This window comes from Leptonychotes weddellii, chromosome 5 (assembly GCF_054177405.1).
Source record: "Leptonychotes weddellii isolate Sample4059 chromosome 5, ASM5417740v2, whole genome shotgun sequence".
In the NCBI taxonomy this organism is placed as follows: domain Eukaryota; kingdom Metazoa; phylum Chordata; class Mammalia; order Carnivora; family Phocidae; genus Leptonychotes; species Leptonychotes weddellii.
Window position 1 is genome coordinate 111,603,553 of NC_138373.1, and position 15,783 is coordinate 111,619,335.

Here is a 15,783-nt window from a genome sequence, read left to right on the forward strand (position 1 = left end):
CTTCTCCCTCTGACCCTTCCCCCTCTCATGCTCTCTCTATCTCAATCTCTCTCTCAAATAAATAAATAAAATCTTAAAAAAAAAATCACTAACTTACAAACCTCAATCTTAGAGAATTTAAGGATCTTATATGGCCCATTTCTACCTGCAATATTGACAGACTCTACTTATAATTTATAGGTAATCTGTGTTAATCATCAGTGTTTTTTGATATGCTCGAAGTGTTTAGTAAGGATACTAACTCTAAGTTAAATAACAATTAGTTTGGGTTTTGAGATCAGAACACTTAACCTATGCATGATCAAATAATTTCCCAATTTTATTGATCACTGGGATTAGGAGTAATGAACTTTTCAGTTTCTGACGTTCTGTGCTACGTTCTTTCCTCATAAAATATTTTAAAAATCCATTGAAGTGTTTCTGATATATGATTCCATTAACATTAATATTATTAGTGTCTGTTCCTAATAATGCTTTTTTTAAATTGGTAGTCAGCCCATCCTTAGTTACGTCCACCATCATAATTTTTTTGTATTAATGAACACTTACATTACTTGATTATAAATTAGAATTAAACATACAGATACAGATAGGATCTGTGAAGCTACTTTAGTAGTAGTGGTTATGAAATTCTCACCATCGGTGCAAATTTGGGTACGTCTTTAAATTTTTTTCCTGTAGTTTACTACTACCAGATTATAGAGTTAGTCTAGGACTTGCACACCAGAATGCAAGTTTCATGCAACAGGGACTGGGTCCATCTTATTCACAGCTGGATCTTGTATAGTGCCTGATACAGAGTATTTGGTACTCAGTAAATATTTGTTGGATGGAAATATCTAAGTCAAACAAAAAAGATCTGGTACCCATACTGAAGTGTGCGCGCGCGCGCGCGCGCGTGTGTGTGTGTGTGTGTATTTGACCAAATAATACCAAATAAAGCAAAAATAACCCTAGATATAAAAGTGTACACTATAACTCTAATCCTAAATATGACACTATTTTTACATTTACAACATGAAAGAGAAGGATTTAAGCTCAAATATTGGAGAAGTTTAGGGTCAAATTCTGACCTTGTCATTTGCTTACAGTACATTCTTGGTCATATTACTAGCATTTGAAGCCTCAGTTTCCTCTTCTGACAATTACATGAGGAAAAATACATGTGGTTACTGTGCAATCATAGGAGGTAATACAAATAAAGCTCTTAGTACATTGGCTGGCTCTGTAATTTTAGCTGTTATTATTATTGTAATAATCATTAACATCTGATTCTCAGCTGTTTATAAGTAGTTAATATTTCACTGTTTCATAAATTTAATACCATTTTACTGTTCATTCTTATTAAGAGTCACATGGTTTAGAATTCACCTTGGTTCTCAGAATGTTGATTTCCACTGATCTCGCTGGAACAATTTTCTGCTTTTTTTTTTTTTTAGATGTTCTCTTTTTTATTGTAAAGATCTTTAATATATTGTGTTTATTATAAATTATTATAATAATTGATTATTATGGTCAGTGATTAATGGGCAGTCTCTGAATGAATAGTTCAGCAGATGACAAAGACACTCTTAAGTCACTGGCAATATAAGTGAATTCAGGTATCATCACAATGGTAATTTTTGTTGTTACTGCAGATGATAGTAATATCCTCACTTTTTATTGTTTTTTCATTCATTAGTACTGAAAGGAGTTTAGTTTTACAGATTTTATTTAGTTCAGGATTGGACCAAGCATTTTTGTAGCTAGAAGTTCATGTTTGTAATTAGTTTAGTCACACTGATAACTTTGATTAAAAATAACTGTCCTTTTAAATAAATGGTAATGTTTAACCTGGTTGAGAAAATACTTTTTGTCATTTGAATACTGTTTATTTTCAGGGAACATTTTACCTTTTAAAAATCAAGTGTTTTGTTTATTTTTTTAGCATACCTCCAGATAATCTCTCTATTCAAGAATTTCAAAGAAATGAAAGTATTGATGTTGAGGTGAGGAAGCTATTTAAAACATTTTCCCGTAACCATTTGTGCAAACCAAATAGTAGAAATGTTGAAACTATAAAATTGCTAAGAGAAGAAGTAAAGTGATAGGTTTAAGATTGAACCTAAAAGCAGTAAAACTCTCACAAAGATTAAAGGTTAGTTTTGAAAGCACTGGCATGATTTCCTTATTTTGTTAGCTTTTAGTCTAAATACTCAGTTGTGTCCATTTAATAATTTAAGAAAGCAGTTGATTCAGTAAAATCTATTGGTTATTGAGCATGTATTTGAGAGTTTGCTCTATAGTTTGGCAAACCAGGTGTTGTGGTTCAAAATTATAAGTTGTTTAGAATTTTTTTAAGTAGGCTCTGTGCCCAACATGGGGCTTGAACTCATGACCCTGAGATCAAGTGTCACACAGTCTTCCGACTGAGCCAGCCAGGCACCCCTAGATTTCTGTTTTTAACCAGAAGTAGATAGAGCCTCCAGAACTCTGGAGGCACATAATGAGTGTTTTTTAAAGAATATATTTTTTTTATTGTAAATGGAGTTTAAAGAAGTCATTTTTTGGTTATGGGTTTTTTGTTGGGGAAGGTGTTTTGATGATTTTCCTTTAAGTGGGATAAAAGATCTTTTAAGTAAATAAGTAAACTACTTTGAAGTGTACATGAAAAGTATATGCATCATGTACATATAAAATATTGCCTTTTGTCCATTAGTGTTTTTCTTCTTTTTCTTCAAAGGGCAAAATAACACATTATATGTTAGAAATGAGCTATTTAGCAAAAATGAATATAACTTTACTTTCTCTTTTGGCTTGTTTACAGTTCTAAAAAGGTGATTTAACTTTTATTCTTAATTCTGTTTCGGATATTTCATTCTAACATGGATACATTTCATGTGAGATCAACATATATTAAAATGGCTGCATAGTAAACAGTTTATAGGATTGACTGTTTTGTAATTGACTATAAAAAAATAAAATAAATTTATTGTTATTATTACTAAGACAGATGAAGGAAGTAGGCTACTCATCCACTCATCCTGTATGTTAACATTAAAATATTTATGTACTTAATTAAGGAAGATTCTTTAATCAATTTTCTTTTAAAATAAAATTTAGATTTTACTATAGAAATTGTCATTTGATTGGTCTTCTTCAAGAAAAAAAATGCATTTGAGTTTGCCTCTTTTGTTTTAGGTAGTTCAGCTTATCAGCACTGAGATACTACCTTATGCCAATTTTATTCCTAAGGAATTTGTCGGTCAGATAATGACTATGCTTAATAAGGGCTCAATACATTCTCAGTCATCTTCATTTACAGGTATGTTATTTTAATGATTTATTAAAAATGTTAGTAAGTATTGAAGTACTTTGGAAGAAGCTGATTGTAGAAATGTTTAGTCCTGTGATTGTGGTAAAATGTAAACTGGAGAATAGTAGGGTAAATTTTAAGAATGTAATAGAACATTAAGTTTTATGAGGGGAAAATGTGAATATTCTGTGAATTATGTGTTATGAATTAAATTGCAGAGCACTTAGGAAATCTGCCTAAGTCACTGTTGGCTGACACAACTTAACAGTTTTGTGAAGTCATGGATTATTGGGAAGTAATGAGTGTATATTCTGCCACCTAGCAGTTGGCTAACTTCTTTGAGTCTCCATTTTATCATCTGTGAAATGAAGATATTAGTATCAGTCACTCAGAATTATAAATTACAGTTAGTCAGTTAAAACAAATAGATGCCTTAACATTTGTTAATGGAACTAAATTTAGTAAATTCTTAACCATGTGCAGGGTATTCTGCTAGAATGTTACTTCTTTCCTCACAGTATTTCTATGAGGATAGTTTCCACCATATTGCAGAGGGGAAATGGGTTGAGAAAGGTTGGAAAAATTATCCATAATCTAAACGCTGGAAGCCAAATTCATCCTTAAAAAGAACTCCATGCTCCTTTTCATTTTATCATGCTACTTTATTGGGAGATAGTACTTAAATTGCTTTTTGCTATTATTTCTCTTTTTCTAAACCTGTGCTCAATTGTTAAATGTAATTGTGGTATCATAACATGATTTTTCTCTGAGATGATTAAAAAAGTATAAATTTGTGCCATGCATATCCTTAATCCCCAGAATTTACCAGAGCCATGACTAACTTCTGTGGAACTGTGCTAAACACTTTAAAAAGCATTTAAATGTGTATAGTTTGGCCACTAGATGTCTCTCATATTGCTTACTTCACAAACTACAATAGTTCTTTTCTCAGCCCAGTGATAAAGTGATAAAAGTGATCTGATAAAGTGCAGATATAACGAAATAAAAATCTCAGAAAAAAAAATTAAAACCTACTTATGTTAATACAGTCAACTTTTTATTATTAAGAGTATATAAAAATTTCTAGATACATTTTTATAAAAAGGAATTTATGAACAATATAATCAGATGTAAATATTTTAAGCTAAATAAGAACTACTGAATTGCCATGTATACTTTTTCAAGCAGTTTCTGATGATACCTCTTGCCATTTATAGTACTAAATATACCAAGATAAGGAAGGTACATGGACCTCCTTTGCTATAGGACACAAACTTCTCAGTTTGAACTTGGAGGGCTTTTTTAAACGTATATATAGAGTTGGTCCGTGCTAAACTGGACCAACCTATAAAGACTTAGGTTCCAGTCATCATTTTTGGTCCACCACTCTTAAGTATGACCTGATAGCCAAAGCTTTCAGAGAAAATCTTCCAACACAAAAGAGAAAAACCAAAACAAATGAATAGGGAGTAAAAGAAACTCAGAGGAAAGGTAAATTCAGGGCCACAGAAACATTCTGTCCCCAAAAGCACAATTATAATTAGGATCTTCAAAGAGTTAAAAGATTTTACATCCATGAAACAGAAAATGCTATTAAGGAGCAATCATTACAAGAAAGAGTTCATAGAAACTAAAAATGTGATCACTGAAATAAAAAGTCCAGTGAAGGGTTGCAAGAAAATATAAGGAAATAACCCAAAAGCAGAGAAAGACAAAAAAGTGAGCACTATGACAAGAAAGTAAGAAAATGAATTGAAGAGGTCTAACATCTGACAATGGGTCTTCCAGAAAGAGAAAATATAGGGCAAAGCTAAAAGGAAATTAATCAAAGACATAAACCAAAGAAATCAGTCTCCAGATTAAAAATGGTCACTCAGTAACCAGAAGAGTGAAAGAAAAAAGATCCACAAGAAGATCCACAGATTTCATGTTGTCATGAAATTTCAGAGTACTTGGGCTAAAGAGAAGATTTTACAAGATTTCAGAAAGAAGAGAAAAAAGGCCAACACAAAAGAATTTTGTCAAGATGATACTGGACTTCTCAGTAGCAGCATTGGATGCTAACAGACATTGATGCAGTGGTTTCAGAGTTATAATTGGAAAGGATTTTTAACATGGAGTTTCATATGTAGGCCCATCGTTGTCAGAGTATAAGCATAGATGGTAATTCTCAAGTGTCAGCATGCATTATAATCAGCTGCAAGGGCAAGCTATTGCTGGGCTGTATTCTCTGAGCTTCTGATTCAATAGGTCCAGGGTGGGATATGAGAATTTGCATTTCTAACGAGTTCTCTGGTGATGCTGATGCTGCTAGGTACTACTCTTTGAGTACCACAGAAAAGTAATGACATTTTCGGAAGTGCAAGTTCTGAAAAATTTTACTTCCTAGTCAGTCTTTCTCAGGTACTTCAGAATGTGCTCCATGAAAACAAAGGAGTAAACCAAAGAAACAGAAGGCATGGATCTAGGAAGTGGGGTAGAAAACAAGAGAGAATAAAGACAATTCTGAGGGTGTGGCAAAGACTAGTTCGAGGATATAGCTGGACAGCAGGTCTGGAGAGCAGCTAGTCCACACTAGAGGAGAGATCTGGCTCTGGGAAAGATGTTGCCAAGAAGAAGGAAGAAAGGGAGGGAGGAAGAAGGAAGAAAGAGTATCGCCAAGTATGACCTTGTGGAAAACTATTGAGAAGTATTTTATAGTGCTGTCAAAGGGTATAAAAAGACAAAGATAACAGAAATATTACGTAGAAGTGATGACAGTGGACAGTCTTGCCTTGTTTTTGATCTTGCAAGGGGGAAAATTGCTATATATATGCTGTTAGCTATAAGTTTTTCATAGATGCCTTTCATCAGTTGAATTTCCTTCCATTTCTAGTTGGCTAAGAGTCGTTATCATTAAGGTTATTAATTTAACCTTTCGTTAACCATTAAAAATTTTTAATTTTACAGAAGCAGAGATTGATATTCGTTTGAGAGAGGAATTTTCTAAAATGTGTTTTGAAACATTGCTCCAGTTTTCCTTCAGTAACAAAGTCACAACACCTCAAGAAGGCTACATCTCACGAATGGCACTCTCAGTGCTTTTAAAGAGATCTCAAGATGTGCTTCATCGTTATATAGAGGATGAAAGATTAAGTGGTAAATGCCCTCTTCCAAGGTATAAATTTTATTTTATAGATAAAGGAAATATGTTATCATAGTTACTAATAATAAAAAAGCTCTAAGCATCAAGTTGTTTTTATAAGTGATTTGAACGTAACCTGAAGCTGTTTATAATTTTATTCATTTTATACAGTGTAAATATTCATAAGTTTTGCTGCAGATATATTAGTGTATTTTATTATGGGGTGCTCTTTCAGACTCCTTATGGAGGGTAAATAATATATATGTACCAAATTTCCTTTTTGGATTTAAAAGAAAATTTTGAATTCTAAAATATATCGTCTTAAGGATTTCTGGAAAAGGACTTGTGGATCCGTATGAGCACATGAGTATGAATCTCTCTAGAGAGACAATAATAGATGAATCATACTCTAGGAACTTCCTAGGTTGTTTTACAGTTATTTTTAGATTTCTCTATAAGTCAGCTAGCCATGTCTTAGATCTTCTTTTCATCTGATTTGCTTAATTAAGCCCTTGTTCCTGAACTAATTTGCTTACCATTTAGTCAAGCTGTGTCGTAGAATGGACTCTAGGCCTTTCTGCTAAGCTAAGACTAATCAAAGTTGGGGTAGAAATCAGAATTCATCAAAAAATGCAATCATAAATTAGGGTTATGTCACCAATCTATTTTTTAATGTGGGAATTAGAGTTTAAGGCAAAACAAATGAAACAAAATAATGTTGGAAGACAAAGTTGTCAAAGTCAGGAAAGAGTTACGAAAATCATTATGGGTTCCATCTCATATAAGGTAGTATTGGAGAGGTAAATCACCAGCCCTAAATCTTTGTGTACATTCTTATTTACATAATAAAATTTTGGAGTGAGAATTGACTTGTCAGAATATAAAGACATTTTAAAAGCTTTTGATATGTATTACAAATTCCCTACCAGAGATTTCTACCAATTTGCATTATGATTTATTTTATCTTTTAAAATTTGATGAATGAAAAATAGTTACATAGTAGTTTGCTGTTGTTATTTTTTTTAATTATCAATGCTATTAGTCATTTATATTTCTACTTTTGGGGTCCAACTGTATTTTGAATTTCTAAAACATAAATTATACCTCCTCCTATTCAGATTTATATGCGAAAGTTCCAAAGACAGGTGTTGGTAATTTGGTTATGGGCATAATTGAAAATTGATTTATCAAAATTATCTCTGAAGTATACTCGGAAAAGCAGTAATAAAGTTGTTTTGCTTTGAATATTTTTATTTATTAGATTATAACATTATTTGATTTCAGAAAGCAATTTTTCCTTGTTTATGTTTTTAGTGTTTATTGCTTTTAAATTGAGTCTTATTTATAGTTGTCCTATAAAGTGTTATATCGTATCATCCTGTGTTTGACTCAGTATCATTACATTATTTTTTTTAGTATCATTACATTATTTTCTAAACTACATCGCAACACAATAACATTCTTCTATGCTTAAAAAGGGAGACTTGAAATATACTCTGTCATAATATTAGAAAAATCTTTTTTGGGGGCACCTGGGTGGCTCAGTTGGTTAAGCATCTGCCTTCGGCTCAGGTCATGATCCCAGGGTCCTGGGATCAAGCCCCGCATCAGGCTCCCAGCTCTGCAGGAAGCCTGCTTCTCCCTCTCCCACTCCCCCTGCTTGTGTTCCTGCTTTCGCTGTCTCTCTGTCAAATAAAGAAATAAAATCTTAAAAAAAAAAGAAAAAAAAGAAAAATCTTTTTTTGTAGAATGAAAACACAGATTCGTATCAGGACTGAGGAGACTATGTAGGGAGAAATAAGGGAATCAAGCTACTCTTGTTGATCCTTTACTCCCAAGTTCATTCTTCATTGCTAACGTCTCCAAATAGTACTGCCTTAGGATTAATTTTGAGCATATTTCTTTTGTTGTATTAGAAAGTTAAATAAGTTCTATTGTAATTTTTTTCCCTACCCCAGCACTATTGTAAATTTTTTTTAAAAGATTATTTATTTGAGAGAGAGAGAGTACAAGGGTGGGGGGAGAGAGGGAGAGAGAGAGTCAAGCAGACTCTGCGCTGAGCTCAAAGGCCAACATGAGCTTGACCTCATGACCCTGATCAGATCATGACCTCATGACCCTGAAATCATAACCCTGAGATCACAGTGAGGCCAAAACCAAGTGTTGGATCATGACTTCATGACCCTGAAATCATAACCCTGAGATCAAAATGAGGCCGAAACCAAGTGTTGGACGCTTAACCAACTGTGCCATCCAGGCATCCCTGTACTATTGTAATTTTAAATGTCCTTCTAACAGCATGATAAAATATATGCCAGGAGGTAGTAGTAGTCTTTATTTCCATTTAAATTTTGGTAAATCCTTTTTAGCACTAACTAGTTAAAAAGGAAAAAAAACCCCACTTTTGTAGAGAAGCTTTAAAAGCATGTATAAAATGTCTTAAATTTAAATAGTTATGTTAAATATCTTACAAATAAATTTGGATTTGCCTGAATAGATGCCCCCCGTTTGAAATTGATAACTTATGATAAGAATAACTCTAAATCTTATTTGTACACTGAAGTACATATTAATAAAATAATTTTTCTTTTTAAGAATTTAAAACTAACATTAACTTTGCATTGTATTGTGTCCAGTATTTTTCCAAAGTACATCTACTTGTATAAACCTAGTAAAAAACACACATGGCATATCTTAAAATCCTGATGGAAATAATTTCCCATCTCTTTTTTAGGCAACAAGTAACAGAAATCATATTTGTTTTAAAAGCAGTCAGTACTCTCATTGATTCACTTAAGAAAACTCAGCCTGAGAATGGTAAGTGCTTAGAAACTCAGTTATTCTAAACTCATAGCATTTATGTTCTATTTCTGATGTACTTCTCTATTATTATTATTAAGTTAACTAAATTTTAGGAACATAATAGCTATTAGACTTTCTTTTTTCCAGTCCTTATGACAGCAAAGAATCAAGTCCATTAGGATGTCAATTAAGTAAAATTAATTTGTAATGTTTTAGCTTCTTTAGGTTAAATAACAGTTTGACTTTTTTTTTTTTTTTAAGTTGGTCTGAATTCAGGATGTTGCATGGATAATTCATAGTTCATATATTTTTAATGTAGAACATTACTGAGATTTTGGGTAGGTGTAGGCTTCCATCCTACGTGTGTACTGAATTACAGTGTAAGTATAAACTGTACAACTTTGAATCATTTTATAGCTTTACCTCATTTGTTTCCCCTTTCTGTAACTCATTCCTCTTCTGTCCATTTTTTGTTATTGCCAGAAATGATTTTTCCAAAAGTGCAGCTTTGATCATTCATTTTCCCATCTTTGTAGAACAAAAAATATTCATTTACCATTACCTACCAAATGCAAAGAGTACTGTTGTCAGACCACATTAGATTTATGGTTTATTTCCACTAGACATCATTTTTCCTATTTTCCCACCAAACTAAAATTCTCAGTCTACCCAAGTATTCCCAACCTTTTGCTTATTTCATTCTCCTGCCTGCATCTACCTAGTTCAAATAGCACTCCACTTTTAAGCCTTGTTTTTAATCCTTAATGGTGAGTGATTTCTCTTTTTATTGAACTCATAGCTGTTTTATATATACCTTTGTCTTAAAGCACTCCATATGTATTACAGTTACACACATACATGGCTCAGTTCCTTTAACTTGTAAACTTCTTGAGAGGCTTTTGGGGCCATGTTTTGCTCTATTTTGAATCCTCTGCATTGCAATGCAAAGTGGTTTGTTCGAGGACAGGCTAAAGAGCTGGCACCAGAATATGAGTTAATTGTGTCACTGAACACAGTGGTTCAGTTGACATTTTTTATACAACAAGCCTTTGTTAAAGAAGGAGTGTGTTGATTTATATTCTGGCCCAAGCACCTTAGCCGACTGGCACTTTAAGCAGCATTACTTTTAATACCCAAGAAGGAGGTTCCTAATAAATGCCTTATAAATGAGCCCTAGGATATTTGTTCCTGGCAGTTATTATATAATAAAAGTAAATACATATTTTTCTGTTTTCAAAATTTACCTTTGGCCTAGAAAGGGTGAGTATTATACTAAACCTTAAGGAGCAATAGATTTATATTTATTCAATCCAAAGGACGGGGTAGAATTTGTAAGAAAATTGTGGGAGCAATATTCTGACTTCATCCCATCAAGTTCAAATTTGAGTTCTCTTAAAAAATGTTCTGGTTGATCTTTCAGAGAGGGAAACCATGCATTAACTTCCTAGTGACCAGTAAAATCTTTATTAGATCATAGAATAGAATTGGATTCTTAAAAATATATTTAGACTTAAACAGGAAATTCTCCAATTCCCATGTTATTGCTATAGATGTATTAAATATAACCAGTGTATTTGGATGCATAGTGCTTGCATTTTGTAGGAGATTAAGACAGCTGTCAAGAATTTAAGCAGAATTTGTCAGTAACCTTTTTTTACCCTTTCTTTCCTTTCCTTTTCTTCTTTCTTTCTTTTTTTTTTTTTTACAAAGCCAGTGGGCCATGAATAGGGAAGTGCGGTAATGATAGATGATTTAACTTATTGTTAAAAATTGTCTAAGAGAGTTTGAATTCTGGCTCTGGACATATGAAGTGAAAATTTGAATTAAATGTAACCATAAATGATGATGATGATATTGTAACATATTAGAAACCTATGATAAGCTTCATTAAGAAACAGGAAAAAAAGGAGGTAACTTAGAAAAAGCCAGGCCTTTCCAGTGGAAATATGTTGGATTGCTCATAGCCAGTCCAAAATTAATTCAGGAGGATAGGTATAAGGTTTGGAACCAGTGTATACCCAACATTTGTTTAGGACATTTGTCATTTGTTTTAGGGCTTTCTAGAGGGAGAGAAGACATTTGTTGGACTTATTTTTAATTTGGGGGAATTTTGTTTTTATTGTTTTATTTGATCTTTACTTCAAAATTTGATAGGTAGTAACCATATACATGGTTCAAATATTCAAAAACATAAAAAGACATACAGGGAAAAGTTTAAAGATCATCTTTACCCTATTTTAGATCTGTCTAGTTCTTAACTCACCATAGGCAACCATTTTTATTAGTTTGTAGATCGTTCCATAAGTTTATTATGTAAATACAAAATATATACTCCAGTATGCCCCCAATTTTAAACATAAATGAATATACTTAATAGACCCGCATTATATCTACTGTTCTGAAATCTCTGTTTTTTTCCACTTCATATAATAGAGAGATTCTTCCATATAATTGCATACGGCTTTTTCATTCCTTTTTGATAGGTAGTCCAAGGTGCCCACCAAGATATATAGTGGGTTTTTAAAACAATATTTTAATTTAAGAAATTTGAGTAGCTTCCCCTGAGTTTAAGATGTGATCTTAAACAGTGTATTTTTGTATTTTCCTGTAATAAACCAAGAATTAATTTTGTCAGTTGACTCTCCATCTGGGGCAATCTAGGTAGGTTTCAATCTGTGTAACCCCTTTTTTTTTGATAGTAAAATACACATAAACGTTTATAATCAGCCATTTTTAAGTGTACAGTTCAGTGGTATTCAATACATTCATAATAGTGTACTGCCATCAGCACCATCCATCTCCGTAACTCTTCTCATCTTGTAACTGGAACTCTACACTTATTAAACGATAACTCCTATTCCCCACTTCTCCCGGCTCCTGGCAACCACCATTCTACTTTCTATCATTATGATTTTGACTACTCTGAGTATCTCATATAAGTTGAAGCATATAGTATTTGTCTTTTGTGGCTGGCTTTTTTCACTTAGTATAATGCCATCATGGTTCATTCATATCATAGCATGTTGGAGAATTTCCTTTTTAAGACTGAGTAATATTCCTGTGTGTGTGTGTGCGTGTGTGTGTGTGTATCTCATGTTTTCCTTATCCATTCATCCATTGGTAGACACTTGGGTTGATTCCACATTTTAGCTATTGTGAATAATGCCGCAATGAACATGTGTGTACAGAAATCTCTTCAAGACCCTGCTTTCAATTCTTTCGAGAATATACCCAGAAGTAGAATTGCTGAATCATATGGTAATTTTATTTTTTATTTTTTTAATTTTTAAATTAATTTTTTTTTATTTTTAAAGATTTTATTTATTCATTTGAGAGAGAGACAGAGACAGAGAGAGCAAAAACGGGGAGAAGCAGAGGGAGAGGGGGGAAGCATACTGCCTGCTGAACTGGGAGCCCAACATGGGGCTCGATCCCAGGATCTGAAGATCATGACCTGAGCTGAAGGCAGGTGCTTAACCATCTGAGCCACCCAGGCGCCCCTCTATTTTTTTTATTTTTTGAGGAACCACTATATTATTTTCTACTGTGGCTGTATCATTTTACATTCCCACCATGAGTGAGTAAGATTCTAATTTCTCCACATCTTCATGAATACTTGGGGTTTTTTTGTTTTTCCTTTTTGTTTTTGTTGATAGTGGCCATTTTAATGAGTAGGAGGCAGGTCATATTGTTGTTTTGATTTGCATTTCCCTCATGATTAGCGATGTTGAGCATCTTTTCATGTGCATAATTGGCCATTTGTATATCTCCTTTGGAGAAATGTGTATTCAAACGCTTTGCAGAGTTTTTAATTGAGGGATTTGTTTTTTTGTTGTTGTTGAAGCCTCTTTATCTGCACCTCTGTGATCAGAAGCATCTATCAGAGCACAGATCCCTGAAATTTGAAGGATGGGGTCCTTTTTGCCCACCATGGCCTTCTGTAAGCTGTGTGCTAGCTGCTCCAGGAACACGTGCACATCTCCCAACCACATGGCTAGGAGCGAGGGATGGGTAGCTGCTACTGTGCTAAGACCTGAAATTGACCAAAATCAATCACGATATACTGTCCAAATCTACCTCAGGAAGTTGCAGGCCTTCAGTAGACTCCAGAGTTCCAAAATAGTTGCAGATTCTGCCAATGCAATTGTTGTCTAGGTGGGTAGACAAATTCCTAGTACTTCCTACTCTGCCATTTTTCTAGAATGCTCTCTGTGCAGTCTTTTGTCAAATGATTAGTGGAAAGTTTCACAGACAACAGCTGGAGCAGACGGTTTAGAACTTCTTAGACTGGTGGTTTTTAAACTGTTTTCTGTCAAGCAGCACAGTTCTTTTTACAAATGAAATCTGATACGGATTCCTAATATATACAGATTAAAAACAGCTCTGGCCTTACATTCCCTCCCTCACCATTACCCATCAACCCCACTCCCACTCTGAGGAAGCCCCTGTTTGGGTGAAGTAGGGATTACATGAACAGGTCAACATTTCCCAAGATTAGTACTAAGCAATGAATATTAATGATGATGAGTGATGTCAGTAGATATTGAATATAAAAAAGTTCTATAACCAAATTAATTTTGGAAGCCTTGAATTAGATAAAGTTAAACCTCTTCTTTTACTCCAGGTTTTTAATAAATTCGTGTGAATTATGACTCCCCAAAAAGGAAGATAATATATATAACATGTGCCAAATTTACCTGAATATTATTTTTTTTATAAGAAGTATCTTGAAGAACACTAGTTTGAGAAACTTATTCCTTTATTCTCCAACAAAAGTTGAGATGAAGAGAAATTGGAGTGAAAAATAGAATTAAAGTTACTTAGGTATAATACAGTATTCTTTCGTTTTTACTGTACTGCCTCCTAGATCTGAATTTTACTCCGCAAAGTGTCATATACATATACAGTCTAACAAAAATTTGTCAGCTGGTTTTATTCCATATTGTACTCTCAGCAATATGCACAGTACTTCTAGGAAAATAGAAATGTAATACGTGATCTCAGAATATAAGGAAATTATAAACTAATTGGATTATAACCCTTTTGCCCATTCACCAAATAGCATTCAACTATACTAGTTGTCGGTGATAGTGGTGAGGAACACAGACATGTCACTCCCCACTGAAGTTTAAATGTAGTGATATACGTTACAAATTAGGAAGCAGTATAAGAGAAGAATGGATCTGTGTGGTCACTTGAAACTAAAATGAATATCAAGGATGTTACTGGGAAAATCATTTAAATATTTATATTTTTAGCATACAACTGCATAAGAAATTGAGTTGTTTTCTAATTGTTCTTGAAATATATACTACATTGTCTGGCACTTATACTGAAAATGACAAAAGTTTGAATTCCACGTTACTTTGTCAGCTTCCAAGGCCTTCACAAATTTAAATTATCATTTAAAATGGACTTTATCGAATTTCTTGGTATTGATGGCTCTGCACACTGACCATGTTTTTCCCTTATATCTTATTAAATATTGTGGGAAATCTTCCAAAGATTTAAAAAAAAAAAAAGGGTACAGGCTTGTGGAATCTCCATATTTGGGGATATTTTTCTTTGCCTTGTATTTAGAGGATTGTTTATGTTAATTGCATAATCTCTGCTATTTAAACCCACACATTTTTGAGATTTTATACTTTTTAATTACAGTTGATGGAAATACCTGGGCACAAGTGATTGCTTTATACCCAACTTTAGTAGAATGCATCACCTGCTCATCTGCAGAAGTCTGCTCTGCACTTAAAGAGGCACTAGTTCCTTTTAAGGATTTCATGCAACCACCAGCATCCAAAGTTCAAAATGGAGAATCTTGACCAGCTACAATAATTTTAAAGAAGAAAGCTATCTCAAGAATGTTTGATCCTCAGTGAGTCTTCTATGAGAAGGACATTTCTTACTACAAATAATTCTTGGCAGCTGGTGTTGGCCTCCTTTAAATTATATTTACCTGAGTTCAATAATTCATTTTACAAGCTTACATGTCAACAAAGGCTCCTGAATGAGTAGCAGTGGAAGCCTTTAGTAAGTTAAGCTGATGGAGAGTTAATACTACATCATACCTGCTACTTTATCTTCAACTGGTGATTTAAAAGTGAGCTTATGTACAGTTTGTGGTGTATGTGTTAACGATGTACTTTTTAAAAAGAAAGAAAAGATATTTCATTCAGTCAGATTTATTAGGCTGGTGTTTTTGCACCCTTTTTCAAGTATAAAATTGTACTAAAATTTTATGCAAGATGGTACTGTAACATTCCATATTATCTATAACCAGCCTTTGTAAACAAAGGGAACTGATAAACTTGTGTGTATAATAAATGGTACAGTTCTGTATAAAATAGTTGCATTTATTGTTTAAATTTTTAAAATATTGATAATGTTAAATGCTTGAAGCTGTATTTATTATTAATACAAAATTGTTTGCTTACATTTTTACTTATAATTTGCCTTCTTAAGCAGCAGGTATGCTCACCATATGATCATGCAGTTATCTCAGTGCTTATTTTCAATGTATTACCAGTGACTATTAAACATCTGACCAGAAAGGTCATGTGAA

At 33.2% G+C, this 15,783-nt stretch overlaps 1 protein-coding gene across 1 annotated transcript in view; it reads left to right on the forward strand.

Moving 5' to 3' along the window:
* The window catches only part of MON2 (MON2 regulator of endosome-to-Golgi trafficking), a 98,666-nt gene extending 82,883 nt beyond the window's left edge, over nt 1-15,783 (forward strand). Inside the window, exons 31-35 of the mRNA XM_081818972.1 lie at nt 1,928-1,988; nt 3,181-3,304; nt 6,245-6,452; nt 9,154-9,236; nt 14,880-15,783. Of these exons, the coding sequence (XP_081675098.1) occupies nt 1,928-1,988; nt 3,181-3,304; nt 6,245-6,452; nt 9,154-9,236; nt 14,880-15,043 (640 nt within the window). The 3' untranslated portion in view covers nt 15,044-15,783. The remainder of the gene's footprint in view (nt 1-1,927; nt 1,989-3,180; nt 3,305-6,244; nt 6,453-9,153; nt 9,237-14,879) is intronic.